At 44.6% G+C, this 26,316-nt stretch overlaps 2 protein-coding genes across 4 annotated transcripts in view; one reads left to right on the top strand and one right to left on the bottom strand.

The window, feature by feature from the left end:
• The window catches only part of PRORP (protein only RNase P catalytic subunit), a 45,689-nt gene extending 35,359 nt beyond the window's left edge, over positions 1–10,330 (bottom strand). The window contains exons 1-3 of the mRNA XM_083167046.1: positions 9,118–10,330; positions 6,238–6,285; positions 2,414–2,546 (exon numbers count right to left, since the gene is read on the bottom strand). Coding sequence (XP_083023172.1) covers positions 2,414–2,546; positions 6,238–6,285; positions 9,118–10,085 — 1,149 coding nt within the window. The 5' untranslated portion in view covers positions 10,086–10,330. The remainder of the gene's footprint in view (positions 1–2,413; positions 2,547–6,237; positions 6,286–9,117) is intronic.
• A 50-nt stretch (positions 10,331–10,380) lies between these two features.
• PPP2R3C (protein phosphatase 2 regulatory subunit B''gamma) lies at positions 10,381–23,720 on the top strand. 3 transcript variants are annotated; one of them, XM_083167049.1, is made up of 14 exons: positions 10,381–10,404; positions 12,980–13,048; positions 13,146–13,264; positions 14,672–14,776; positions 15,130–15,242; positions 15,779–15,876; positions 17,102–17,172; positions 17,600–17,732; positions 18,208–18,263; positions 19,859–19,934; positions 20,392–20,528; positions 21,029–21,166; positions 21,816–21,875; positions 23,085–23,720. In XM_083167049.1, the coding sequence occupies exons 2-14, from the start codon at positions 13,000–13,002 to the stop codon at positions 23,271–23,273; spliced, it is 1,344 nt and encodes a 447-aa protein (XP_083023175.1). In that variant the 5' UTR covers positions 10,381–10,404; positions 12,980–12,999; the 3' UTR covers positions 23,274–23,720. The 3 variants fall into 3 exon arrangements, with proteins under 3 accessions (XP_083023175.1, XP_083023174.1, XP_083023173.1); XM_083167048.1 differs by lacking the exon at positions 10,381–10,404 and adding an exon at positions 10,468–10,620; XM_083167047.1 differs by lacking the exon at positions 10,381–10,404 and adding an exon at positions 10,490–10,666.
• The last annotated feature ends 2,596 nt before the right edge of the window (positions 23,721–26,316 follow it).

Below are 26,316 nucleotides of genomic sequence, written 5' to 3'. Positions count from 1 at the left end.
GGCTGCTGCAATATCCCCTTCGATTTGATCTAATCTATCCCACCGGTCGCAAGGTTGGATGCGTGCCCTCGGCGACCGCACGCACATGTGGAGAAATGCGCATGCGCAAAGAGAAAACATTGCCCCATGCCAACGCACGCGGCCGTGCAAACGGACCTGAATAAGATCCCTTCTACGGTGATTAGTCATATCTTGCACCTAGAGAAAACCTTCTGGAAACTACAAACAATGTGTCTGACTTTCCGCCTTCCATCTGCGGTAAGAACGAGGGAAAGTACAGAGTCATCAAAGTTTGGCAAACTCAAATATTTGAACTATTCCAAAAATGCCTTTACGCCTAGGGTCAAGAAATGTATTAGGTGCCAAAAACAAACTGTCACAAAGGTTTTATTTCAGACCCCGGGGGGTATGCAACAGGTCCCGAGGTAGTCAGCCTGTTTGCCTCTAATTTAAAGCGGCAATTAGCAATGCACCAAAATCAGCCATTTAACGAACTGCTGCTTTAGATTTAGCTTTGGACACACTGAAAATACTGCGTTACTCAGGACCATTACCTAACCCACTACAAATCCCAAAAGCGAACTCATACCCCGCTCTCACTGCTGCAAAAACCCGGGTATTTGCCGGGGCAAGCAGTAATTTCCCGTGTCCTGTCTCAGTGTGAAAGGGTCTTTGTTAAATTCCCGGGTGTTATGCCCTCGGAATTAGACACAGGTTTTTTGCAGGGTTTTTCCTGGGTAATACACGGGTGTATGGCAGTGTGAACAGCACAGACGCAGGTTTTTCTCACAAAATGCAGAAAAAGCAAGTTCATTGGGGAGGCAATCATGTGATATGTGACAGCCAGCCAATAAAAGCTGGTTTTTAAACAGCCAATCACAGCAATTTGTACAAATTTCCCAACACCCAATCAAATTCCACAAATTGTTGGAAGGCAGACCATGGAAAGCAGTGTGAAAGGGGCAGACACGGGAAATTCCTGGGTCTGAGGTGCAGTATGATTGGGGTCTGTTGAGCTGAGAAGCTCAGTGCCCCGCCAAAAATCCGGCAAGAAAAACCCGGGATTTTGCAGGGGCGGCAATGAGAACGCAGCATAACAGGAGCCATAGCAGTATTTCACACACAAAATAACATTTTAAATTGAATGATCTCTGTCCGCTTCCACTGCAATGTAAAGCAAGCTTCCGATCCATCCTGCTGGAACCTGATGCAAGTCAATGGTGAAGATTTCAGTCAGTTAAGTTACTAGACAAGAATGGGCCTACTCCAATGTAGGATTCCACCAGTGGACATACAGTAAGTAGCTGAAGGACTGTAATACCCAGGATTGCATATACTGTAGGTGCTTTTGATGAAGTCAGGACTAAAATCGCCAGGCAAAGACCCTGTTATATTGGCCGGTGACTGTTCTATCTTATGAGACAGCTACACCTGTGACAGCTGCTCCCTTTGTGCTAATTCAGGAGTTGTGAGGGTATCACCTTTAAAAGCCATAAGGTATTTGAGCTTTAATCCCATGAGTGGTGGGTTTTCCTGGGGCAGGACAAACCTACCAGGGCAGGTTTGTCCTGCCCCAAGAAAACCCACCACTCAAGCTGCAGCCACTTACCTTCTGCAGGTAGTGCGCTGCAGCATTCATATTCAATTGATCCTATATGCAAGTTGCAAACAAACTAATGCACAATATACATGGAGTAGTGAAGGACCAAAAAATGAACATTGTTGGACTATAGTGATATTGATAACTGCCAATAGTAAAAATCGGGATGCAGTAGCAGCCCCGAGCGGCCACTCAGGAAGGTTCGGGGGACACTCGGGGAGGGAGAGGAGTGACCGGCATCGGCAAGAGGTGTGCTCAGGTGTTCGGGTGCCCGAACACAGTAACGCTTGAGTGCTCGGCGGTGGAGGGGAGTGACCTGCGGTGGCGGGGAGTGCCCTTGGGACGGACAAGTAAGTAGGGTGGGGAATGTACAGTATCTAGGTGCATAGCGCGCACTTCAATAATACTCGGAAAATTTCCGGCCATACCACCGAAGTGGTTAGACCAGGAAACAAGCACATGCTCAGTCTAGCTATAATGTGCCAACAGTTAGCAGGTTCTTTCAGATACTGGATGTTAGAGTAGTGAAATAGGGTCCCTTGGCGATGGGCTGCAAGCTTAAATGCATTGATCATTTCATCTATCTATATATATCCCATGTTCCAAAAACTAGCTTAATGAACTTTTTTTCGTTTGAGGCGATGCAGTGCCTCAAACCTCCTTTCCCCAAACCCATTAACTCCAGTTGTCTTTAATTAATGAAATGAACATATTTGATTTGCAGTTTGTGTTTAACAAGAGATATATGGAAGTAAGGGATAATGCCGCTGCTCTTTATTTAGCGGAGAAGGGTGGCCAATAGTAGTAACTCACTTGTGGCGTGGTCTTCCGGAACGTGTCCTCTCCTCTGATGATGCTGTCAATGACTGCGGTCTTCAGTTTGCTGTATTCCTTTGGCTGCAGGTGAATGGACTCCAGCTGCTGATTACACGACAGACAGTTGCCGCTAGATACAATGACAGAAATTCCGTTTTATTTGAAGAACTTTAGGAAAACCAGGAGTATGTGCAAGACAACCACCGCAAACCTATACGGTTCACTTCTGTGCAAACACCAGGAGAGAGTATGGTGTATAATACTAAAGGCTACGCTGCGATAATTTCACCCGATTCTTGTAGATCGGGCTGAGAAATTGGGTGAAATCATCCCAAATCCCATGTGTATGACATCTGATCCGAATTCCCGTGCGCATTGGAACCTGTTGGCAAGGAACGGGTAACATGCAGAAGGACCGCACGCGATGTATCGTATGTGATCTTGCCACCCAGGAAGGTCCCGCGTGGCTCAAGGGGGATCAGATGCGACTTCTCCCCTCTGAGTAGTTGCATAGTGTATGGGGGTAGATGTAACGGCTGAAAGTAGTAATTTTTTGTACAGAGGCGGTATGGCGGTGCAACACGTATACATGTATAGTTAGCATTCCGTTACCAATCTGGCTGTTTTCTGACCTTTTTGCGACTCTGGCCCTAAGTGGTTAAACTGCACAACTCATATAGTGCAGCCCACTAGTTCCAACAGTGCTATAATGCATTTGTCAATGAAACACACTTGAGACAACCATTCTTTTAACATACATTAGAATGCAACCAATCATTTCTCTATGAATCCTGGACACTGCGGCCCCTCATCACCAACATTCAGGAGACATGATCATTATTGAGATGAATGGTTATTAAGCTGGCCTCACACCTATAGATTATGTTTTCAAGCAGCCAATAAATTGGCTGGTTGGAATGAAAAGCTGAGAATTTATGGGAGCAAATGACAATGGCCTGTATACATTTAATGTATAGGATTACGGTTTATTTTATTGTCTAGGTCAAGGCACCACAGTCACAATATATGGCTTTAATAAGAATGGACTTTTCCGTCTGCTGTACATCTGTATGGGCACAATACCGCTTTAGTACATATCAATCAGGTAGGCAGAATGCAGGTGTGTCAATAGAAATAATACACGGAGAAACTATGGCATCAAAATCTAAAGAACAAGTGTTCCCCCTACTGGCCATTAGTATGTATTGTTACTTGTGTAGTAAACTAAATCTGTATATATAGATGTATCTTGATGGCTGACAGACAATATCTAGGTTAATAGTGAACCGGTCAACAGCATATGGTTCACACACATACATGGTTAACATGGCCAAGGACGACACACATGAAAATGGGGTTTTTTTTTGTACTTTTTCATAATCATGTCAACCTGCTCACACTCAAATATATAAAGTATATTCTCCCCGTGCTTGCGTCGGTTTCCTCCGGGTACTACGGTTTCCCCCCACAACCCAAAAATATACTGGTAGGTTAATTGGCTTCTGCTAATATTAACCCTAGAATGTCTGTGTGTGCGTGTACATGTGGTAGGGAATATAGATTGTAAGCTCCACTGGGGCAGGGACTGATGTGAATGTTCAAATATTCTCTGTACAGCGCTGCGGAATATGTGTGCGCTATATAAATAACTGAAATAAATAAACTGTGTGGGTGTCGGTGACAGGAAGGTCTTGGGCGGGAAATCTGCTATTATAACTCACAATGAAGAACCACTATCATCCTAAAACGTATTTGTGAGAAATGTGTAATTAGGCAAAATATTTCATATATGGGGCCGGATGCACGAAGCCTTAAAAGTTGATAAAATGGAGAGTGAAAAACAACCAATCAGCTCCTAGCTGTCATTTTTCGTCTGCATATTTATTATTGAGGATTTTTTCCATCACAAAATGTAAAAACAGTGTTGGATATATGAAAAAGCATTAGAACAGAGACAACATAACTGCTTTCAATATAGAATACATAATAGTATGGTAGCTTCAAATAAATGAAAGTAAAACAGACAAAGGGGGAAAGAAGAGCAAGGTAAAACAAAACAAAGGGGGAAGGACTTATTACATCTGGCCCATGTTATCCTGATAGTACACTGGAGTTTTGTTTAAAAATGAAAGAACTATCTTCCCATGCCTCCAGAGACTGCGCTAATAATGCCCACATCATTAGGACAGTGTCCCCAATTGGCTCCCTTACTACATACAGTAGGTGCAAGAGTTGAGCCACAGCAGAGACATAAGTGGCACAGGCTCGGTGTATGAAAGCTGCTTATTCAGGGCTAGTACCACCACAAACTGATATGGAATTTATTGGTCTCAATCAGGGGCCTACAAGCTTGGGGTTATGGGTCTGTGGGATAACCAATAGTAAGTCGACATGTATTGGGTCGTCAACACGGCTTAGTTCAACACATGAAATAGGTCAACATGCCTGAGGTTGACATGGTTGAAAGGTTGACATGGACACCGTATCGGTGCACCGCACCCCCTCGCTGTGTTCGCCATGCTACAGGCACGGTGCCTCCCTACACTCTGCACCCTATTCTATTCTTGCTCTACTCCCTAGTGGATGGTAGGGCATGAAATACCGCCTGTCAGCACGTCGGCTCAAAGAAAAAGTGAAAAACCCATGTCAGCCTTTTCACTGTCGACCTAGACATTGTCGGCCTAAAGTTTGTGTCGACCTAAGCCATGTCATCCTTCAGTGGCCGAACCAATGCATATCGACCTTATATGTATCGACCCAACAACCATATACCAAGCCTGGCAACACAGAGATGGGGGCTTGTTGAGGACACACCTTCTGCTCATAGGTGAATGCCAGGGCTGTTTTAAAGCCCCAAACCTCCCTGATCTCAATGATTCCATACCCACTTACACTTCAGCCTGCACACACACACAAACGTCTGTGCTCGATATTTTTACATTTGGGTTTAGGATTATTATTAGTACATCGTTTTTATGTATGTACAGGCACTTATTAGACCCCTGATTAGAGGAACCCCCCTCGCTGGATGTAACAGTACTGTACAGGAGATCCTCAAACCAGTATGAAAAAAAAAGACAAAGAAAGCACAGGAGATGATATTCTATTCCAGACCATTAGAGGAAGCACAAGAACTGTAAAGGTCCCCATACACTTACGCAATTTGGGCCGATTTCAAAAGATTCCGACGAAATCGGCCAAAATTGCATGTGTTTGAAATCCCATCTGAACCGATGCGATCATTGGACCTACATGCATCAGACCACTAACTGGCTCAGACCACCAACTCCAAACCCCCTCCCGGCAGCGGTGAATGGGGTGCAATACATCACATGCAATTCTGCCGCCCGGGAAGGTCCAAGGGGGAACGGATGGCCGTACACCGCTGCGACTTCCCGTGTATGGCCACCTTTAGATTGGAGATTCTTATTTACCCCTCTAATTTCAGCCAAAGCTATTAATAAAACTAATAATAATGTGGTAGATGTATTAAGCCTTAACAAAAGATAAATGCAAGGGTGATAAGGAAAGATAAACGTCCAGCCAATCACATCCTTACTGACTTTTTTCAAACACAGCCTGTAACATGGCAGTTGGCAGGTGATTGGCTGGACGTTTATCTCTCCTTATTACCCTTGAATTTATCTCTTGTTAAGGCTTAATACATCTGCCCCAGTATTAGGTGGAATTATTAATCAACAGTGACATTCTGGCCCTGTACACACAAAGACGGTAATTAAGGAGAATACAAAGCTGATCTTGAGGAAGGAACATCCGCCAAGTATATACATTGCTCTATTACAGTATTAGTACACACTAACCTGTTGGTGACCTTGGTCAGCTGCCCACTCCAGCGTTCATCAGGGATTCTTGGGAAAGATGAAAACAATATTATGCATTTTAGAAAATAGAACTACAATGTGTATATCATGCAATGTAAGCCATATATTATTTCTATTACATGCAAATAGACTGCCATCCGCAGATAACATAGCTGAAACTTTGTATAAGTCCATAATGCAAAGGTCTCCTCACCATGTTATAGAAAAACCCAGCCAACAATCCATATAACATAACATATCACTCACGGATGGTGAAGGTTCTATGGTGTTTTATATGAGCTGCATAAAAACGTGGTTCTGGATTAAAAGCTCTCTGCAATGGTCTATCTTGACACTGTAGATCTATTATCCGGCTACTAAAAGGAAATGTCCTTTTATTAGGTGTGTATAGTAATTTGTATGCATGCACACGGCATCTATATAATTGTTCATTCTAGCACCCGTTATCTTTGAAAACCCATGCAGTTCCTCTTCCCTGCCTGGGGTGCCGCTGTCTGTTGTGGTGTTTCTAGCACAGGTCTGGTTTGCATATCAGTGCTGATATACAGACCACGCTGTGCTAGAAGCACTACAGCAGACAGTGACACCACAGGCAGGGAAGAGGAACTGCATGGGTTTTCAAAGATGGCGGGTGCTAGAATGAACACTATATTCCCATTAACCAGAAAGCTTGGGGGAAGCACAGCACCTCGGTAGGTCCCAGACAAGCCCCCATCAGTGACAGCAGCAGGCCGTCCCGCCCACATCAGTGGAGCAGAGTGGAGCCTAGCGCGTTCTCTGCTGCTTTACCAGAGAATATCAGACTGCACTTCTGTGCAGAAAAAGGGGGAAGGGAACAGTAGAGATTACGGGGGTGCACACAGCAGATAACTTATGTAAGGCGTCCAACTGATAATATACACTTGTAAAAATTAGCTTTTATTGGATATACTTTAAAAGAGAAGAAGTATCCTAATTACTTCTTCTCAGTTTAGAACAAATACGTAGAAGTGAATAAAGATTAGAAATAGTGGTTTAAAAAAGATCGTGATGTAGAAGCTCCTTCAATTTTATGTGTGATACTGTCTCCAAATTTTGCTTCTCTCCGTTCAGGAAAAGAAGACTTTATTATTTTTACTGATCAGTTGTCTAATCGTAATATTATTGCTCAGACCAGATATGTTTTTTCTCTGACTGTTGATTCTGTTATAGGTTTTATATACCTGTAGGCTTGTATTACACTGTGATTCTGGTTAGTTAATATATGGACACAGAACACTGATTTCACTGTGTGGATGTATTGTACTCGGATTGTGTTAGTGATACACACCAACCAATTTTCCTGGACTCTCCATTGGTAGGCTGGATATTAAATTAATTCTGCACACTCCTCCCCGTTTTTACAGTCCAACTTCTCTGTGGAGTGCAGATAGTATATTTGTACAGTCCTTAAAGGATTTATTTATGTGTATTAAATATAATCTTTCAACACCACACCCTTATAACTGGTTATTTGGCTAATTTGCAGGTTCTAATGGTGCACATACACTGTCCAATTCATCTGATTTCTTAAGCGTTCTATTCTATTGGTTTTGTTTTATTTGATCACTTGTATATTAGAGATCAATAAATTTCATATAGTGTCTGTCAATTTAGAAAAATATGTTTTGCACTTTATAGCAGCCTGTTCGTGACCCATGCGGTTGTTTACCGCTACCCTTGCTGCTGTATTCAGCGGTCATTCATACAGGTCGGCATTTGCGAGTGTGAAACTCGACAAAGGTGTTAGCTCAGGAGGTTTGCACCTGCGTAAACCCCGACCATCGGGGACAAATTCAGGGAACAGCAATCAGGTCTGAATCAGCCCCACAGTAAACTGACAGTTAAGTGCTGATTGGTTAGAACTTTATAACACATCTTATCGGGAGTCATGATATTCCAAATGTACATTACATAGAATTGAATTGGCCACCCACTGATGACTCTGCAGCCAGCCTCTATAATACCCCTTTTACACTGCCGAAAAATCCCGGTCAGTGGCGGGTCAGACCCGCCGTGTCCATTTACACGCATCCTCTACCCAGGTCCTGACCTGGGTAGAACACGGTCAGGACCCGTGTAGAGCCCTTAGTAAATGGTCCGCTGCGGGTTGAGGCACCCGCAACAGGTCCTTGCATGGCGTGTAGCGCTGGGGAAGCTGTCCCTAGCTGCTGCGGGAGGAGAGAGGGGGCGAGCTGTCAGGTTGCTGAGGGGGGAGATAGAGCCGTGGACTCACTCCTGCAGCTGCAGGTCACGACGTGGAGGCAGCGGGTCCAGCAGTGCAGGCGGGCCGGGTGTCCATCCAGCGTATGGGAAGTCGCCGGCGGGGTCCCTCCAGCGTATGGGAAGTAACTACCGCTACTAGTTCCCATCCGCCGCAGGGACCCCGCTGGTTACTTCCCATACACTGGAGGGACCCCACCGGCAACTTCCTATACGCTGCCCGCCTGCCCTGCCGGACCCCACTGCCTGGACCCCACACTGGGTTGGGGTGTTGATGATGAGCAGGGGGGGGGGGTGATTGGATGCTTCAGGGGGGGTGATTTGATGCTTGGGGGGGGATGATGCTGCTAGGGGTGGGGGTGATGATGCTGCTGGGGAGGATGATGATGCTGCTGGGGGGTGATGATGTGCAGGGGGGTAATGTGGTGCTGCTGCTGCTGCAGGCACTTTGTAATGACATCCACAAGGAAAGGCAGGGCTGACCCAGGTCCAGTGTAAATGGTGCAGACCCTGGTCCGACCCAGGTCGAAAATTAATAATCAAACAACTGAGCATCTGCCAATGAATGCGATTAGTAGAATTTGTCATAATGAATGCTGATTCATACAGCAACATTACCTTTCAAACCAGGACTTTATACTTTCCATCAGCGACTCTCCTGGATAAATTTGATTGTCTCTAAGATATCCGAGAATACCAATTAACCTGCTCTTTGTGCTAGCGTCACGTATGTTGTGGGGACCATCAAATATACACTGAATAATGTCTTCCGCAGGTGTCAAGCCATTCTGCAGCATTTCATCGTAGAGTGTCCAAGCCAGCTTTTCCTCTCCATGTTCGAGTGCGGCCCTGACGCACTCCCCATAATTCCTTGCAGTAGGAGCTGCAATTTTTTTTATGCCTTCCAAACTCGCGATGGATTCCCTCCAGCGATCAGTCTGGCTAAAACCTTTAATAAACAAACTGTAGGCCCCAGGATCCAAGTTGGCAAATTTAGTTTTCATTATATCGTAAATATCAAAAACCTCTTTACTTTGATTCTGTTGGACACATAACACCAGATACTTCAAAAGTAACACGTAACTTATGTCGCCGTGGTTTTTGGCCATGAAAGCCAGTAGGGACTTTGCAATATTTATATCAGTGTTATTTTGAATCATCTGCACCAACACAAGTTCTTCAAAGTTGCCATGACGGTTATTTTCCTCTTTTAGATTGCCCCAATCGGTAACGCTCATCGGCGCGGAGGGCAATGTTAATTTACTGCTTCTTCTTGACTGTTCAGGCAAGCGTTCGCCATTGGCAATACTTTTCTCTGCCCTTTTTTTAGCTGCACCTGCAGCAAACAAGGAAGAACTGCCCTTGTACGTTAACCTTTTGTGCTCCTTTGGAGATTTATTGAAGTAATCGTCCTCATATGCGCCAGCTCTTACGATGCATGATGTACCGATAGTCCGCAGAGCACCGTATACAGGTAATCGGTTTATAATGGATTCAAAGGTAGCAGGAGTCTGAGACATAGTGACACTGATTGTACATATTTGCTTATGCAATGTCCTGCAGCACAGCTTGAGGGACAACATCATGATGACCTCCCTCCCCTTGGAATGGTCTTACATTGGGTACACGTTGACAGCTCAATCAATGGCTGCAAGTAATATCGTATATATTAACAACAAAAGCAGGGGGTATACGTAGGCAGATGCTCTGTACATGGCATACCAGGCGCAATCACACAGAGACCTGACCGTACTTGCAGCTGCACACCTGCATCCATTCCAGGCTCTTCTTCCTTATAAGCACATGTGTCAACCGGTCCCGTGGTGCCTTCTGGGATTGCTGAACGATGATAGCCAATCAAACCGCGGCTGCTGTGCAAGCCTCGGTAGAGCGGGCGTATGCTAAGTAATTATTGTCTCCAGTGTAAGACGCCATTTTACTGTAGTCAACATACCGTTACACTGTGGCGGAGTCTACGGAAATATGATTACCTCATTTATACTATCATGCTGGACTGGAGACACAGTACAGTAAGAAAGTGAGCTCCAATAGGAAGTGACGGTGTAATGAGTGAGTGCTCGCAGCAAGTAACCAGCTACACTACAACAACCAACCTTACTGGTAATAACTGTGCTTTGGTGTTTCTTAGTAACCAGCAGTACGAAAGGCAAGTTACTGTAACATCAAGTGTTTCGGGAAATCTCAGCTGAATGCATGTGGGTATGCTGGGGATAAATGAGTATCAGGCTTGCAGTGTATGTCATTTCATTACATTGACTGTTCTTGTATAAAGTGGGATTACACTGACCGGTCTTGTATACAGTGTGATTGTACTGACTGGTATTGTATATAGTGTGATTACACTGACTGGTATTGTATATAGTGTGATTGCACTGACTGTTCTTGTGTAAATAGTGTGATTGTAATGACTGTTCTTGTATATAGTGTGATTACACTGACTGATATTGTATATATTGTGATTGTACTGACTGGTATTGTATATAGTGTGATTGCACTGACTGGTATTGTATAGAGTGTGATTACACTGACTGTTCTTGTATATGGTGTGATTGCACTGACTGATATTGTATATAGTGTGATTCACTGACCGTTCTTGTATAGAGTGTGATTACACTGACTTGTATTGTATATAGTGTGAGTACACTGATTGGTATTGTATATAGTGTGATTACACTGACTGGTATTGTATATAGTGTGATTGCACTGACTGTTATTGTATATAGTGTGATTGCACTGACTGTTCTTCTATATAGTGTGATTGTACTGACTGTTTTTGTGTAGAGCAGGGGTTCCCAATCTTTTTTTAATCACGGCACCCTAGAGTATAAGAATTTTTTTCGCGGCACCCCTAGGCCAAATTTATTCTAATTAGATTGGATTTATATGCTATTCTTAGGGTCAGTTATGTGGAAAAGGGCAAGAATTGCTTCTGTTTGTACACATTTTATGATTGGCAGCCACCAGCACTGGTTTTGCTTATAAATAATTAACCATTAATAATTTTAGTTGGTCCTGGACTACCAACCCAGGGCACCCCTGCATGTGTCCCGAGGCACCCCAGGGAGCCACGGCGTACAGTTTGGGAACCACTGGTGTAGAGTGTGATTGCACTGACCGTTCTTGTATACAGTGTGATTACACTGACTGATATTGTATAGAGTGTGATTACACTGACTGATATTGTATATAGTGTGATTATACTGACTGTTATTGTATAGAGTGTGATTGCACTGACTGTTATTGTACATAGTGTGATTGCACTGACTGTTCTTCTATATAGTGTGATTGCACTGACTGATATTGTATAAAGTGTGATTACACTGACTGATATTGTATATAGTGTGATTACACTGACTGATATTGTATATAGTGTGATTACACTGACTGATATTGTATAGAGTGTGATTACACTGACTGATATTGTATAGCGTGTGATTACACTGACTGATATTGTATAGCGTGTGATTACACTGACTGATATTGTATAGAGTGTGATTGCACTGACTGTTATTGTATGTAGTGTTTTGCAGTGAGCTCCCATAGCTTGCACGCTAGTAGGATGTGTGTGACGGAAAGAGTGGGCCACAGCAGGGACATAGGTGTGCGTGAAAATATAGGTCCAAGCACATAATTTACTCTACTGAGCCACTGATGTTATAGAGACTAAGCACATTACAATGATCATAAGGTTTAACGTCAACTCTGCATCCTTGTTATGTCACTCACCCAGACTGATTGCCCCCTTCCCTTTCACCCTAATACCGACAGGACATCTCCAAAGACAGTACTGAGCCAATGACTGCTGCTGCCCTCTTGTACCGAGTGCCATCTTCCTTCCCTGTGTTTGTAACTGTGGAACAAGGACAGGGAGGAAGGAGTACAGTGACTGGTGTCAGACAAAGAAGACGGCTCAGTTAAAAGTGGAAACACAAGTTACAGCCTGCAGCTTCTTTGCTCATACTACAAACAGCAAGTGACTGAGGGACATTTGTACTAAACCTGGGAGAGGGATAAAGGGCCTTATTCTGGAAGCTGCGAAGAGGATGTGTAATGAAGACACATTCTCTCGCATGCCAAGGGTCGACATAAAAAAGGTCGACAGTGAGAAAAAAAAAAACATTTGGGGGGGTGTCTATGTCAACATGAACACCGTATAAATGCACCGCATTCCCTCGCATGGCTCCTTTTGCTTGCCATGTTTCGGGCACGATGCCTCGCTACGCTCAGCACACTGTGTTATTCTCCCTCCACACCCTAGTGAATGGTAAGGTATGAAAAAGCGCATGTCGACCTAAGCCATGTTGACTTATTATAAGTGTCGACCTAAGGGTGTCGACCCCACAACTGTATCCCGTTATAGACACATGTTCACACAAGCTCTGAATGAGGAAATACGGTGGGCAGTGCTGCTGTGTTTTGGGATTTTTATCTATGTAGATTTTTTTTTTTTAATTTGTAGACAAATAACTGCGGTCTAGGATGGACTGGAGGAAAAGCCTGAAAGAGAAACTAGAGAAAGATAACAAAGGTAATATAGCAAACTGGTATTCATAGATAGATAACTTCAAGCATATATATTTGTTTATTTTTTTTAATATTTAACAAGTCCCTTTCCTGTTTATCAGCCAGAAGAAGTGAGCAAGAGTTGAAAGATGAAGAAATGGCTCTGTTTACCAAGTTTTACTCAGAATGGAAGGGAGGCAACAAATCAAATTCACAAAACATCCCTCGGTTCTACTACAGGGTGCGCATGTGTACTATATGTAATTGCAGAAACCTGGTTTACCATTAACTGCTTAATATAAATATATATTTATGTATTGTAGCCATTTTCAGCGATAGTGTTAGGACCTGCAGCCAGTGGGGTCCCGTGAAGGGGGCTGCAGGCTTAAATGCATTGATCCATTCATGAACCAAATCTCCACTATTTATTATCAGTTAATTTAGTGTGTGCATAGCCCCTACAATGTCTGTTTAAACAATGTGGTCACAAGCCATAGGGCACCCCAAAACTAGGAAAGGTGAGTGCCGATGTTAAGTGTATATATTATATATATATTTATATATTTTCCTCTGGGGTTTGTACATCAGAGAACTCTGGCGGATCTGTCTTTCCATTAAAAAGGGCAATTTGCAACTGCCGGCAGGGGACAGCCCAGCACAGTGCAAGGCCTACCCGCTAGCCTAGTCCCCAAGGTGCAAACGTTTGCATCTCCATAGGCCCTGATTCTAATTGACTCAATCCCCAGCATGTTGGGACCGATGTTTAAGCTCTGCGCATGCACATATTCTCATATGCGCCATGTGCAGGGCTTCTGGGCCTTCTGCGACTTGCTCAGTCGCCTTGGTGCTCGCACAGGGGATGCGGGATGGAGGTGGGCGTGGGAGTTTGCATGCCAATGCCCTGCGTTGCCCAGGCGTACCCACATTAACACTGGGTGCGCCCAGGAAACAGTTGGGTGTACCCATGCCTGCCCAGTACTCAGACACCACAAATCTAAATCAGCCCAGACTGAGTTAGATTTACGAGCAGGGTAGAAATCATAGGTTGGTCGGCGAACATCGAATGATTTTGCCCCCATACGCTAGCCTGCAAATGGATGTTTATTTAAAACATCCATTCGCAAATAGGCGGGGATGTGCGGACTGTAGCAGGGTGGCATTTGCAGTCCTGGTGGGCAGCATTAGAATGCTTGCTAAGGGGCAAATTGCCGCTGCATAGCCAGCCAACCAGAATGACCCCCATAATGCTATATAGCGAAGCTCTCGCACATTATTGGCTGCCCCCTGGAAATGGTCAAACACCGCCCCTGGTTGTGACGTAGGCTTCGTGGCATTTTTAACAATGTTACCCAAAGTTGACATCAATGCGCATATTGTTTTCTGCATTGGAATCCTGAATCAGGCAGAGTTAAACCCAGGTTGCAGTATATATGTGTGACCCAGGATCAAAATCCCCGGTCGGTCGGACCCGATCTAAAAGCAGTATTGCTTGCAGTAAATGTTACACCGGTAGTCCGCCTCCTGTTAAGTCCCACTCTTTCTCCCAAGATACATAGGGATATTGGAAATGTGCAGAACTCTACTGAGCACCAATGTTTAACATTGCAGAGACCTTTAGTTAACGTTCTTTAATCTTTGCACCTCACAGCTACCTGCAGAGGATGAGGTGCTACAGCAGAAGCTGAGGGAGGAGTCACGCGCTGTGTTTCTGCAGAGAAAGAGCAGAGAGTTACTGGACAACGAGGAACTACAGGTGAGAAAGGCCGGGAAAGTGGAAGCTGGATGCATTGGTTAACTAGTAAAGTTCAAAGAATGTAGAATAACTATGTAACTTTTTATTTGGCAACACTCTTTCCATAAACCAAATGTATAAATACAAGTTCAGTTTTTCAAATGCAACATTTGATACAGAAACAATCTTCTTGGTAGCGTATTTCTGTGTAATGAAAGCTGCCATGTTGCTCTTGTTTTCTTGAGAGCAACTTTCTTTACATTCTTAAACTACTCTCCAACCATGATATTGATCAGTTCTACTATATTCTTTATCTTGGTAAATTCTAGCACCTTTACTTTTCTGAAATATATATTTTCTCCTCCCCTCCCAAGAATCTGTGGTTTCTTCTGGACAAGCACCAATCACCTCCCATGATTGGCGAGGAAGCCATGATCAACTATACCAACTTCCAGACTGTTGGTGAAAAGGCCGGGCCCAAATGCAGGTAAGCAAGCATTTCCCTATCGATTCTACTTAATAAGCGATCTTTGTTAAAATTCAGGCCCCAGATCGCCATGGCAACTAATAACATCCTGGTGACAGAGATTATAGGATGGCGCCGGGAACCCCAAACCGCTCTGTATCCATCCTCTCCATGCTGTTTGCATTGCATGCCCAGGACTAGTATTCCACTGAGGGGGAGGAGGCACTGATGCGCCATAATCTAGCAGCAAATCAGAATGAGCTTAGTGCACTCTTGATTTGCTACCAGACTGCCACTTACATGCATTACTGCAAAGCTGAGAAACATGATCAGACGGTCCTGTTACCCCACCACAAGGGTCGTCATTATGGTCCTAGGAATTGTTGCCTCTAACTTTGTCATGCCCTGTTAATGGGTTATTCTTTAAGGTGTCATTTAAATGTATGTATTTGTTTACATTTTAATTGCGTGACATGATTTTTCAGTGTTCATAAACTGTAATGTTGTTTTCTGCTTATCATGCACATACACAACAGCTATTTTCCTTTTCATTGTAGGCATTTTTTTACAGCTAAAGTCTTCAGCAAACTCATTCACAATGATCCTTATGGCCGAATATCAATTATGCAATTTTTCAACTATGTTATGAGAAAAGGTAAGTGGGAAGCAAGCTGTTTCATTCATGCCATTGGTGGACAGTGGGAAGGGGCGGAGCCATGGCAACAGCAAGCTGTCCCTTATACATAGGCTTTTTATAATATCCCTTCAGGGGGTCATTCCAGTGTGTTTGGACGGGGCTGCACATGTGCGCGGTCTTTTGTGCGCATGTGCAGGTTTACTGTCCGAATGGCCACGGTGATATGCAATGTCGCTGGGCTGTTTGCACATAGTGCTGCGGTTTGGGGGCATGGGGTGGTGGACTCAGTTGTGCTCATGGGCATGCGGGCATGACGCGTGGTTCCGGGGTCAGGTGGCTGACGGCAGCCGCCCGTCCTGCCTTTGTCCGGGAGTATACACTGACTTATACTTGCTTCGTCGACCATCGAATGATCCCTCCACCAGCGGGACATGCGAGAGGTTATGAGCCTGTGGTTATGTGTTGGGCAATGGCAAGAAGCGCATTACTTTCACTAGGGTGTAACCCTAAAAGAATGAGGGCTTATTACCCTTCACATGCAAAACCGCAGTCCTGGAATAGTGGCTCCTTAGAACAGGAATGGGGAACCTTTGGCCCTCCAGCTGTTGTTGAACTACACATCCCAGCATTCCTTGCAACAGTTTTAGCATCGTCAAGTAGCAAAACTGTTGCAGGGCATGCTGGGATGTGTAGATGAACAACAGCTGAAGGGCCAAAGGTTCCCCATTCCTGCCTTAGAAGTTCTGCCTGCTTTAGAATCTTATGCTGGCAGTTCTCACGCTGTCAGTTGCCTAGCAATCACCATGACGGCATTCCAGGCATTGGCTGCAACACTGCCCCATTAAAGCAGCATTACCACCTATTACAAATCTGCCTTTTAACCTCCATGAAGTTGCTTTTCCCCAAAACAAGGTGCATGATGCTGTAGGTGTGAGCGTTACCATCAGAAAGAAGTGGTCACACTGAAGTCTGATTAAACGTAATACTTACACACCCATTGGGAGGGTTTTACATTGTCAAACTTAATTGTTCTTCACCTATGTGGTAACTTTACCTTAAATAATTGCTGGTTGCTGAGAGGAACCATGTCACCTTTCTACCAATGTACCAGCATAGCTGGAGGGGGAACTGTTGTCCCTCCTCAGATAACAGCTACCACCTCTCCCCAGCCACTCGGTTGGTCGGTTGGTTGGTTGGTTGGTTGGTATATGAATGGTACTTATGACAGAATGTTTTCTTACAGTTTGGCTCCACCAGACGAGGATAGGTTTAAGCTTGTATGATGTGGCTGGGCAAGGCTACCTCAGAGAATCGGTATGTACAAGGTTTTGATTGTTATTATTAAGTATTAATTTCATCATCTTTAGGCTACTGTAATAGATGAAATATTAGGAGTAGTGGTACATGATTTCTTGCTTCTCAGATTGCAGAATATGTTGGAGGCAGCCTTTGTGTAGGTCATTGGTTCCCAGCCTCGGTCCTCGAGTACCCCCAGCAGTTCCCGTTTTCCAGGCCTCCACACAGAATCATAAATGAAATAATTAGCTCTACCTGTGGATTTTTTAGAATGTGTCAGTGAGTAATGAATGCACCTGTGCAGCAGCTAAGTGGTCTGGAAAACGTGAACTGTTGGGAGGACTTGAGGACCAAGGTTGGCAACCACTGATGTAGGTCGAACCAAATTTTTTGTCTTTTTTACGTAATACTCAGTGCTTGAATAAGTTCTTACCCCCCCCAATAGGATTTGGAGAATTACATCCTTGAACTTATTCCAACGTTGCCTCAATTGGATGGCTTGGAGAAGTCCTTCTATTCCTTCTACGTCTGCACTGCCGTTCGAAAATTCTTCTTCTTCCTTGATCCCCTGCGGACTGGTAACACAATAAAAGAAAAAAATATAGGAAATTATGCAAATGATATGCTAATTGAAGGTTTAACATGCAGTAACAGCCAATGGAAACTCCAAGGGAGTACAGGATAGATTTTAGCCTAATGCACTATGCTTAATCCTATATCAGACACATGCGGGCACAAAACTGATTTTCCAAAAACAAAGATTTAAGGCAGAGGTCCCCAAATGTGTTCCTCAATGGTCTAGGTTTTAGGTATAGCCATGCTTAACCACAGGTGACTTAATTAGTGTCTCAGTCAATTTGATTTAACCATCTGTGCTGATTCACGGATATATGTAAAACTTGGATGTTTGAGGTGCCTTGAGGACTGCGTTTGGAAACCTCGGATTAACTGCTGGACTGAAAGGATGTGGTGTGGCCTAAAGATTTCCTTTTTCCGGTTGTTCTTAAAGTCTGTTATATTATTACATCTGTAACATTTTATGTCTCTTTATAGGCAAAATAAAAATACAAGATATTCTAGCTTGCAGCTTTTTGGACGATTTACTTGAGGTAAGTGCTTTGATGTTTCTATCGGACTAAGAGGGTATTCAATCACCCGGAGCCATCTCCCGATGGGGGAGATGGCTGCGGGGTCCTATTCAATGCTGTCTTCCCCTACAGCATTGAACAGGGTGTTTCGGCAGAATGAGCCCAACTTCACAAGCAGTCAGGTTCGTTCAGCCGAGAAGCGCCGGGAAGTGACAAGCTCCCGGCCGCAGCCCGCGGCCACACCCCCTTCTCGTCCCGCGGCAGGTGGGACATTGAATCCCGCCTGCTTGTTCTCGGTCAAGCAGACCGAGAACGGGACAGGGTCACGGCCAATGTTCCCTCTTATTTTATGAAGGCTGTGTGCGGCAAAAGATATTGGTTGTGCAACTTTGGAAAGAAATTAAAATGTTTGTGCGTCACATAACTGTATAAAGCCCTAGTAAACTAAATGGTTAATTTTAATTACAGTATTTAACTAACACTGTATAATGGCAAATGGAATGAGACAAAATTCACATAATGCCACACGGAGTAAGCCAAAATTCACATACTGCTACACGGATTAAGCCAAAATTCACATACTGCTACACGGATTAAGCCAAAATTCACAATATGCTCCATAAACAGGGTCATCGGCGTGCTTCAAAAATTGACCCTGTAATGCCCATTACACATTATTGCCAATACCAAAAAACAGCCTATGAGTCTGACACCATTCCCGTCTCCTCACTTCAGGGCCTGTCCTGAGGTGCAGTGAGGAGAAACTACTGTGCCATTTTGATGCCCCCCTTCCCCCACCACATTAAGCACTGCAGTCACTAGCCAGCCTCCAGCCCTGCGGCTCATGCCGCTCTCCCTAGAGAGCAGACCAGCACTGTGCAGCTGCTTAGCTACTCACCAGACCCAGTGCAAGATTGCATCTACAGGCTCCTCCAGTCTTCCTGACCGATGGGTGCTGCCGCGCAAGCCGCTGTCTCAGCGTCTGATGTCATGGGCAGGCAGGCTCTCATGCGTGTGCCCTGCTGGCACTCCCATCTCCGGGAGCCGACCCTCATTCAGACTGTTTAGCAGCAGGCAGCATTGGTGCCAGCACATTCTAGGGGTGGACAACAGCAATGGTGGTAAGGCGGAAAGCCGAGAAAGTGGGTATTAGCTCTTCTGCACTGCACAGATCAGATGTGCGGGGGAGCCAATCCTGACAGACCCTGGCAACCAAGGGCAGGCTTACAGGCTGACTGACAGCCAGCCCAGCAGAGCAATGTTATACACAGTGTCCGGGGGACACCAAAAATGCAAAAAAAAATGTAAAAAAAAAAAGCCTACACTAAAATTACTGTGCGCTCTTTTGTAATGTCTGTGCACGTGCTCGGCAAGTTGTGTGCGCGCACACAGCTTAGAGGGAACACTGGTCACGGCTGTCGGACCAGCTCGACAGCCGTGACCCCAGATTGAATACCCCCCTCATACTGTTGTCAACAAGCAGTTGATTGCATGATTTAGTGATCACCTATTAATATTTTACATTCTATACCTATAAATCAGTGGTTCTCCAGGCACTTATCACTTACTGACACATTTCCTAACCACTGCCCCTCAAATAATAATTATCCTTACAGCTTCGGGATGAAGAACTTTCTAAAGAGAGTCAAGAATCGAACTGGTTTTCTGCTCCTTCTGCACTAAGGGTTTATGGTAATTGCAATATTATATTTTACTAGTTAAAAGCCCTTCAGAATGACTGCCTCTGTAATGTACCTTTACTTTGAGCTGTGACAGTTTTTAACCCACAAACTGTCCTCCCCTCCCCCATCTGCTCCTAACTCCAATGTCTGTCTTCAAAGCGTCCTCTCTTCATATATAGCAAGTTTGAAACAGATTAGTGTCCCTGCAAAAATTGCTTTCATATTGCTCCGTCAAGTGGCCTCTAGTGGTCACTGGCGATATTTCCCCTCATAGAGGTTAGGAGTAATTAGTTTTATATATAGATAGATAGAGAAGAGATTGTTATGTTGTTGGAGCCTGTGGTTCTGTATTGGTCTGTGGCAAGAAGCGCATTACTTTCACTAGGGTGTAACAAGCGTCTTCAGTCATCCTGTTTCCTCTGTGATGCCACTTTGGTGTAACATAATTCCATTCTGTGACCTGATAGGCCAGTACCTGAATCTGGATAAGGATCACAATGGGATGCTAAGCAAGGAGGAGCTGTCTCGTTATGGCACAGGTACCTTGACCAGTGTCTTCTTGGACCGGGTCTTCCAGGAATGCCTGACTTACGATGGGGAGATGGTGAGTCTTTTTACATCTTGGAGCTGTACAAAGTCCTTCCGGGGATCAGTGCATCTCCTACTCATATAGAAGATATAACCGTATATTACATTAATCCACAACCTACCTCTGGTAATAATGGTCAGGTATATTTACTGCTAATATAAACAAGAAAGTTATGAAATAACATCGTTTGTAGAGTGTTAAAGTGCACTGAGGGGTTAGGTCAGTGGTTCCTAACTTAAGTCCTCAAGAACTCCCAATAATTGACGTTTTTATGTCTGCACACAGAATCACAAGTGACCTGGAAAACGCGACCTGTTTGGGGTGCTTGAGATTAGGAACCAGTGGTTTAGATTATGGAATGAAAATGTACTTGCTGTAGTGAAAGGAAACAAGTATAAAGATATAATAACTGAAAGTAATCAGTAATACCAGGATGGGAAGGGGGTGCGCATGTGTAAGCTTTGTCTCGTACTAATGAAGACCGGACACTTACTAGCCTTACTTACCTTCTTCAGGATTATAAGACGTACTTGGACTTTGTGTTGGCTTTGGAGAACAGGAAAGAGCCAGCCGCCCTGCAATATATATTCAAACTGCTAGACATCCACAACAAAGGCGGCCTGAATGTATTTTCACTGAACTACTTCTTCAGGGTAAGTGTTCACTGTCGGGTTGCGGTTCTAGACAAACGGACTGTCACCTACGCGACAGGCGGAGCTCTCTGCACCTTCTCTGTGCTCCTTAGTATACCAGTAAGACCAATATTTGCAATGGGAAGCTGCACATTCCCTTCTGCAGTCACCCAACCTTTCTTGGCACCATTAACCTCTATATTTCCTCAATGCATTGCACCCTTTTATTTCCACTCTATGGCAGGAACGAGACGTATAGTATGGGCATGTTGGGATTTCTGAGTGTGTAATTATGAACAGTCCATATGCATACACTCGGTGACTGGCATATTAAGAGAGTAGAGGGTCCATGTGAACGTTCTTGTGGGCTCCCTCCTCTGTGGCCATTTTCCTGGTGATTTGTGCATAGGTCTCCCTCGGGAACAAGGGGCATGTACAAATCACCAGGAAAATGGCTGAAGCAGGATTTATATCTGCAGCTGCATGGGAAGTACAAATCTACTGGTGCGGTATGAGCCAGGAACGTGTGCACCACACAGCTTGAACTTATGATGGATACGCCTATGCTAGGTGACCATATTTTATTATGGGCACATTTAGTGAAACTAGCAATAAAATAAAATACATTCTATAGTTATAGTACCATCTAATATTATGATCTACTTATCAGGCAATTCAGGAACAAATGAAGATTCATGGACAGGACCCAGTCACTTTTCAGGATGTGAAGGTAAATGTCTGATAGTTCTTAATTATAAAGTGCGGCCATTACGCAGCATTGTGAATTATGACACACAGGACAAAGATGTCTCTTACCAATAATCTCGCAGTATATCAGGTGCTTGCAACACTTGATAAATAACGTAGTATACTACTATTGTAGCCATTTATAGTGAATATGTACTGTAAAGGCCCCCATACACTAGGGCGACTACCTTAGGACAAGTCGCCCCCGACTTCCCCCTGAGCTTCCCCGGCTGCTCCCCGGGGGGAGCTTGATTAGATTGGCACTTGATGTGCCATTTTTTACATGTGATAAATCGTCTCGTTGTATCACATGTAAAAAACCCGGGGGGGGGGGGGGGGGGGGGGGGGGGCTACAGAGCAGGGCTGCTGGTGGGAGCAGGGGGGGCTGGGGACGCTGCGGGGGACAGCGTCTGTGCGGCGAGGCGGTAGAGGGAGCAGGGGGGGCTGGTGACGCTGCGGGGGACACAGTCGGCATAGAGCCGGGCGCTGTCAGTGCTAGAAAAAAAGCCTATACAATGAATGGGCAGCCTGTGATTGGCTGAGCGCTCTCTCAGCCAATTGCTGACTGGCTGAGAGAGCGCTCAGCCAATCACAGGCCGCCCATTCATTGTATGGGCTATTTTTTAAATTCAGTACTGACAGCTCCCGGCTCCCCCTGCCCGGCTCTATGCCGCCTGTGTCCCCCACAGCGTCCCCAGCCCCCCCCTGCTCCCTCCACCGCCGCGCCGCCCCACAAGGTCCCAAGTCGGGTGGTCGGACGTGCAGCAGGTCCGACCACCCGACGCAGATCCGATGCGCACGGGACCGTGCATCGGATCTGAGGGGACATCAAAACTAGCCGATTTTGGTCCGATTTCGGCCAGATCCGAATGATCTGGCCAAAATCTGACCAAAATCGGCTAGTGTATGGGGGCCTTAAGACAACGGGATTATCAGTCCAAAGTTGGACGGGTGTGATTGACAGGGAATAGGCCCGTGCACCAGCCCCCTGTCTGCCCCGATTTCTGCGAACACCTCGGCGACTGTACCGAAGGCATTCGCACAGGGGGGCTTGCACAAGCGCAGAATTGCCCATGACAGATCCTAAAGCATCAGAACGGGCTGAATACAGAAAACAACAACCTGAATCACCCCCATAATTAGGCGTTTGCTGTTATGGCTCTGCATTGTTACTATTTTGTATCATTTCCAGGATGAAATCTTTGACATGGTCAAACCAAAAGACCCTCTGAGTATTACGCTCCAGGACCTTATCCAGAGCAGCCAGGGGGACACCGTGTGCAGTATTCTGATTGATCTTAATGGGTTCTGGACCTACGAAAATCGGGAAGTGCTGGTAGCCACTGATGGAGAAAGCCCTGCGGACATTGACGATACATAGGCATTGGTTTTCTCTGGTTTCCCGTCAGTCCAGACCTCAACGTTAAACTCCAGTCACCACTATCAATGGAAATAAAACATATGACTTTGCAGGACGGTTTTCTTGAAAGAATGTTTTTTTTCCCTGTAAACTTCTCTAACGATTGTGTCGTTGGGTCAGAAACAGAGAAAGATCTGCAACAAAGATGTTTTTATTTATTTGTAAATATATAACTTACATTACTTTCTCTGAGACAGGCATGGTCAAACTGTGGCCCGCTAGCCGTTGTGAAACTACAAATCTCAGCATGCCTTACCATAGATTTAGCATTCCCTAATAGCTAAACTGTGGCAAGGCATGATGGGACTTGTGGTTTCACCACAGCTGGAGGGCCATGCCTGCTCTAAGGGAATATGAACAGCAGCTGTTTCTACCAGTATTGTTAATAAAAGCCTTATATTAAAAAGACAAAGTGCGTTATTTTTAGAATGACCTTTATGGTAATGATTTGACATAAATGGTTGAAAGGGGAACCTGTGACACTCCAGATGTTGAACTACACATCCCAGCATGCCCTGCAACAGTTTTAGCATGGCTAAATATAAAAAACTGTAGCAAGGCATGCTGGTATATGTAGTCCAAACAACAGCTAGAGTGCGAAAGGTTCCCCCATCACTGATTTAGCACCTTCTAGAAGATAATAGAATCTGATAGGTTGCCCATAGCAACATAACGGACAAAGGGTGTACACGGCGCTAGTTAGTACAAATTCGAACTGAAATAATGGATAAGTGCCAATAATAAGAATAGAGGAATTGTAGAGATTAAAAATTATTATCATACAGAATGACAACAATAGGTAGCAATGGGGTGCTTGGGTATGTGAAGCATCTGAGAGGGAATATATATTGAATCAGTCCATACGGTACCGTATTTCTTTGTGGATAAAGGAATGAGATCCGTTTCTGGATGTTGATCAGTCCTTTTACTGGTATAGGTGGACTAAGAGCCACTCCTCCAAACCTTTGGGTATAGCAATATTGGAGTTTGCGATGAAGGCTGGTTCGTATTCTCCAGATGCTTGCAGCAAGTGTTATGGGACTGTGGATTCCATCTCATCCACCAACGCGTTTCACCCGTAAAAGAGGCTTTTTCAAGGTGTATGGGAGCACTGTGATTACAGGGTTTAAATACCTGTGCTGTAATGATAATGAGCTACCGAATTGGCACCTGTCTTACAGATGTATATAGGACATGTTTGCCCATAGCAACATCCCATCTGAATTACAACTCCCATCTTAGTAAATTTCCCCCAGTGACTGTCTCTGGCTTAAACAATGGTGAACGGCACCGAATAAAGTATAATGTATATCTTGGGATTTATCACTATATTCTACCAGGATTAACAATACAATTTTTTATTTTTAAAGTCTGAGGCCAATTCAATTATTCAGTGTTAACCATGTGGGTAAAAAGCTTTGGCCTTACGCCAGGAGCTATTCAATTATTAATCAATTTCCCTGCACGGATACCGCGTGTTATCCAGTAGGTATCGTGTTATGTGCTGGAATCTATGGGTTACCCCACGTCTAAAGTCCCAGAGGCTGCATTTATCACTGATTTATTACATGCAAGGACAAAAACACCTTTGGGGCTTAACATGTCGGATTGACACCTAATTGAATAGCTCATTAGAAAATGTAATCTGCTCCTATTGAATTACAAACTGACATACTCCCACCAAATGCAAACCACAAAAAGCTTTATACGGCCAGCACTGATTGGTGCAGCTCTCTATTACGTCGTGCTGAGCAGAGCATTGACAGAAGAAACATAACACTATATCATTTGGAATACCAGAACATTCACTTTATTAGTGAGACAATAAATACACACATATAAAAAGCTTTACAGAGGAGCCGGTTACTTTTCCAGCATCAAATTCATGCAGCCGATATACATAAAATGAGATGATCCAAAAAAGGAGGATGCCATTATTACAAACCTATACAATGTAAACATCAAAAAGGGATGGAGAGTATTTGTACGGCACCAGATTTGGAAAAGCGGACAAACCAGATGTTGCTGAACTACATTTCTCATGTCTACCAGTGCCTGAGCTGTATAATAGGGGGCAATACAAGCTATGCTTTCAATAACAGTGCCTGGGAGATGTATGGTTTTGCTTAGGGAAATATTATGGGGCATTTGTGAAAGGACACTCAGTGCTGGCACGGGAAACGCTGTTGTGAAGTTGCTGCCTGGAGCCGTCCAATCAGAATGTCGCACTGGCCAAAAATGACAGGCAAAGCCATCCACGGGCTAGAATCATCCCAGCATGCCTTGCCATAGTTTTAGCAACCCTTATTAGCAAAACTGTTGCAAGGCATGATGGGACTTGTAGGTTTAAAACAGCTGGAGGGCCATCGTTTGGCCATGCCTGATCTACAGGCTACATTACACCATAGAAATGGAGGTGCTCTCCAGGCTCCAAATGATGGAAAAAGAGTGTTGGGCTTTTCTACCATTGGCGAAGAAGCCTTTTCAGCGCCTTCTTTCCTATATACTTTCTGTGTAAATATAATATGCAGGGTGGTTTAATAATTGAGGCAACAAGACCTCTCACACGTGTCATATTCTGTATATCATTTCTAGCTTCCCATCCAGTCAAGTAGACCACTGCTTCCCCTCACAGCATTTAGACCAGGGCTGGGCAACACCGGCCCTCCAGATGTTTATGAACTACACATCCCAGCATGCCTTGCATCAGTTTCAGCATGGCCACATAGCAAAACTAATGCAATGCATCCTGGGATGTGTAGTTCATTAACATCTGGAGGGCCGGTGTTGCCCAGCCCTGATTTAGACCATGATAACTTTGTGTAATGAAAACCGGTTTGGTGCCCGGTCAGTTGTAGATTTGCTTGGCCGGCCAAACTCTGTACATCTACAACAGCTGCCTTGCCATTATCAAAGGCAGGGCAACAGCAAACCTGTTTCTGTGCTATTAAATCACTTTGGCAAGTTGGCGATCCATTTTACCTGCTGACGTGCCCTTTAGACA

The sequence above is a fragment of the Crinia signifera genome, chromosome 12 (assembly GCF_055691185.1).
Source record: "Crinia signifera chromosome 12, ASM5569118v1, whole genome shotgun sequence".
Taxonomy (NCBI): Eukaryota; Metazoa; Chordata; class Amphibia; order Anura; family Myobatrachidae; genus Crinia; species Crinia signifera.
This window is presented reverse-complemented; position numbering and strand designations above follow the sequence as displayed.

Bases quoted from the DNA above. Each gene is read 5' to 3' on its own strand.
- PPP2R3C (XM_083167049.1), top strand. From the start codon at position 13,000: ATGGACTGGAGGAAAAGCCTGAAAGAGAAACTAGAGAAAGATAACAAA. The intron at 14,777-15,129 runs GTGAGAAAGGCC...TCCCCTCCCAAG, and splicing joins TGGACAACGAGGAACTACAG to AATCTGTGGTTTCTTCTGGA. The intron at 17,173-17,599 runs GTATGTACAAGG...CCCCCCCAATAG, and splicing joins AAGGCTACCTCAGAGAATCG to GATTTGGAGAATTACATCCT.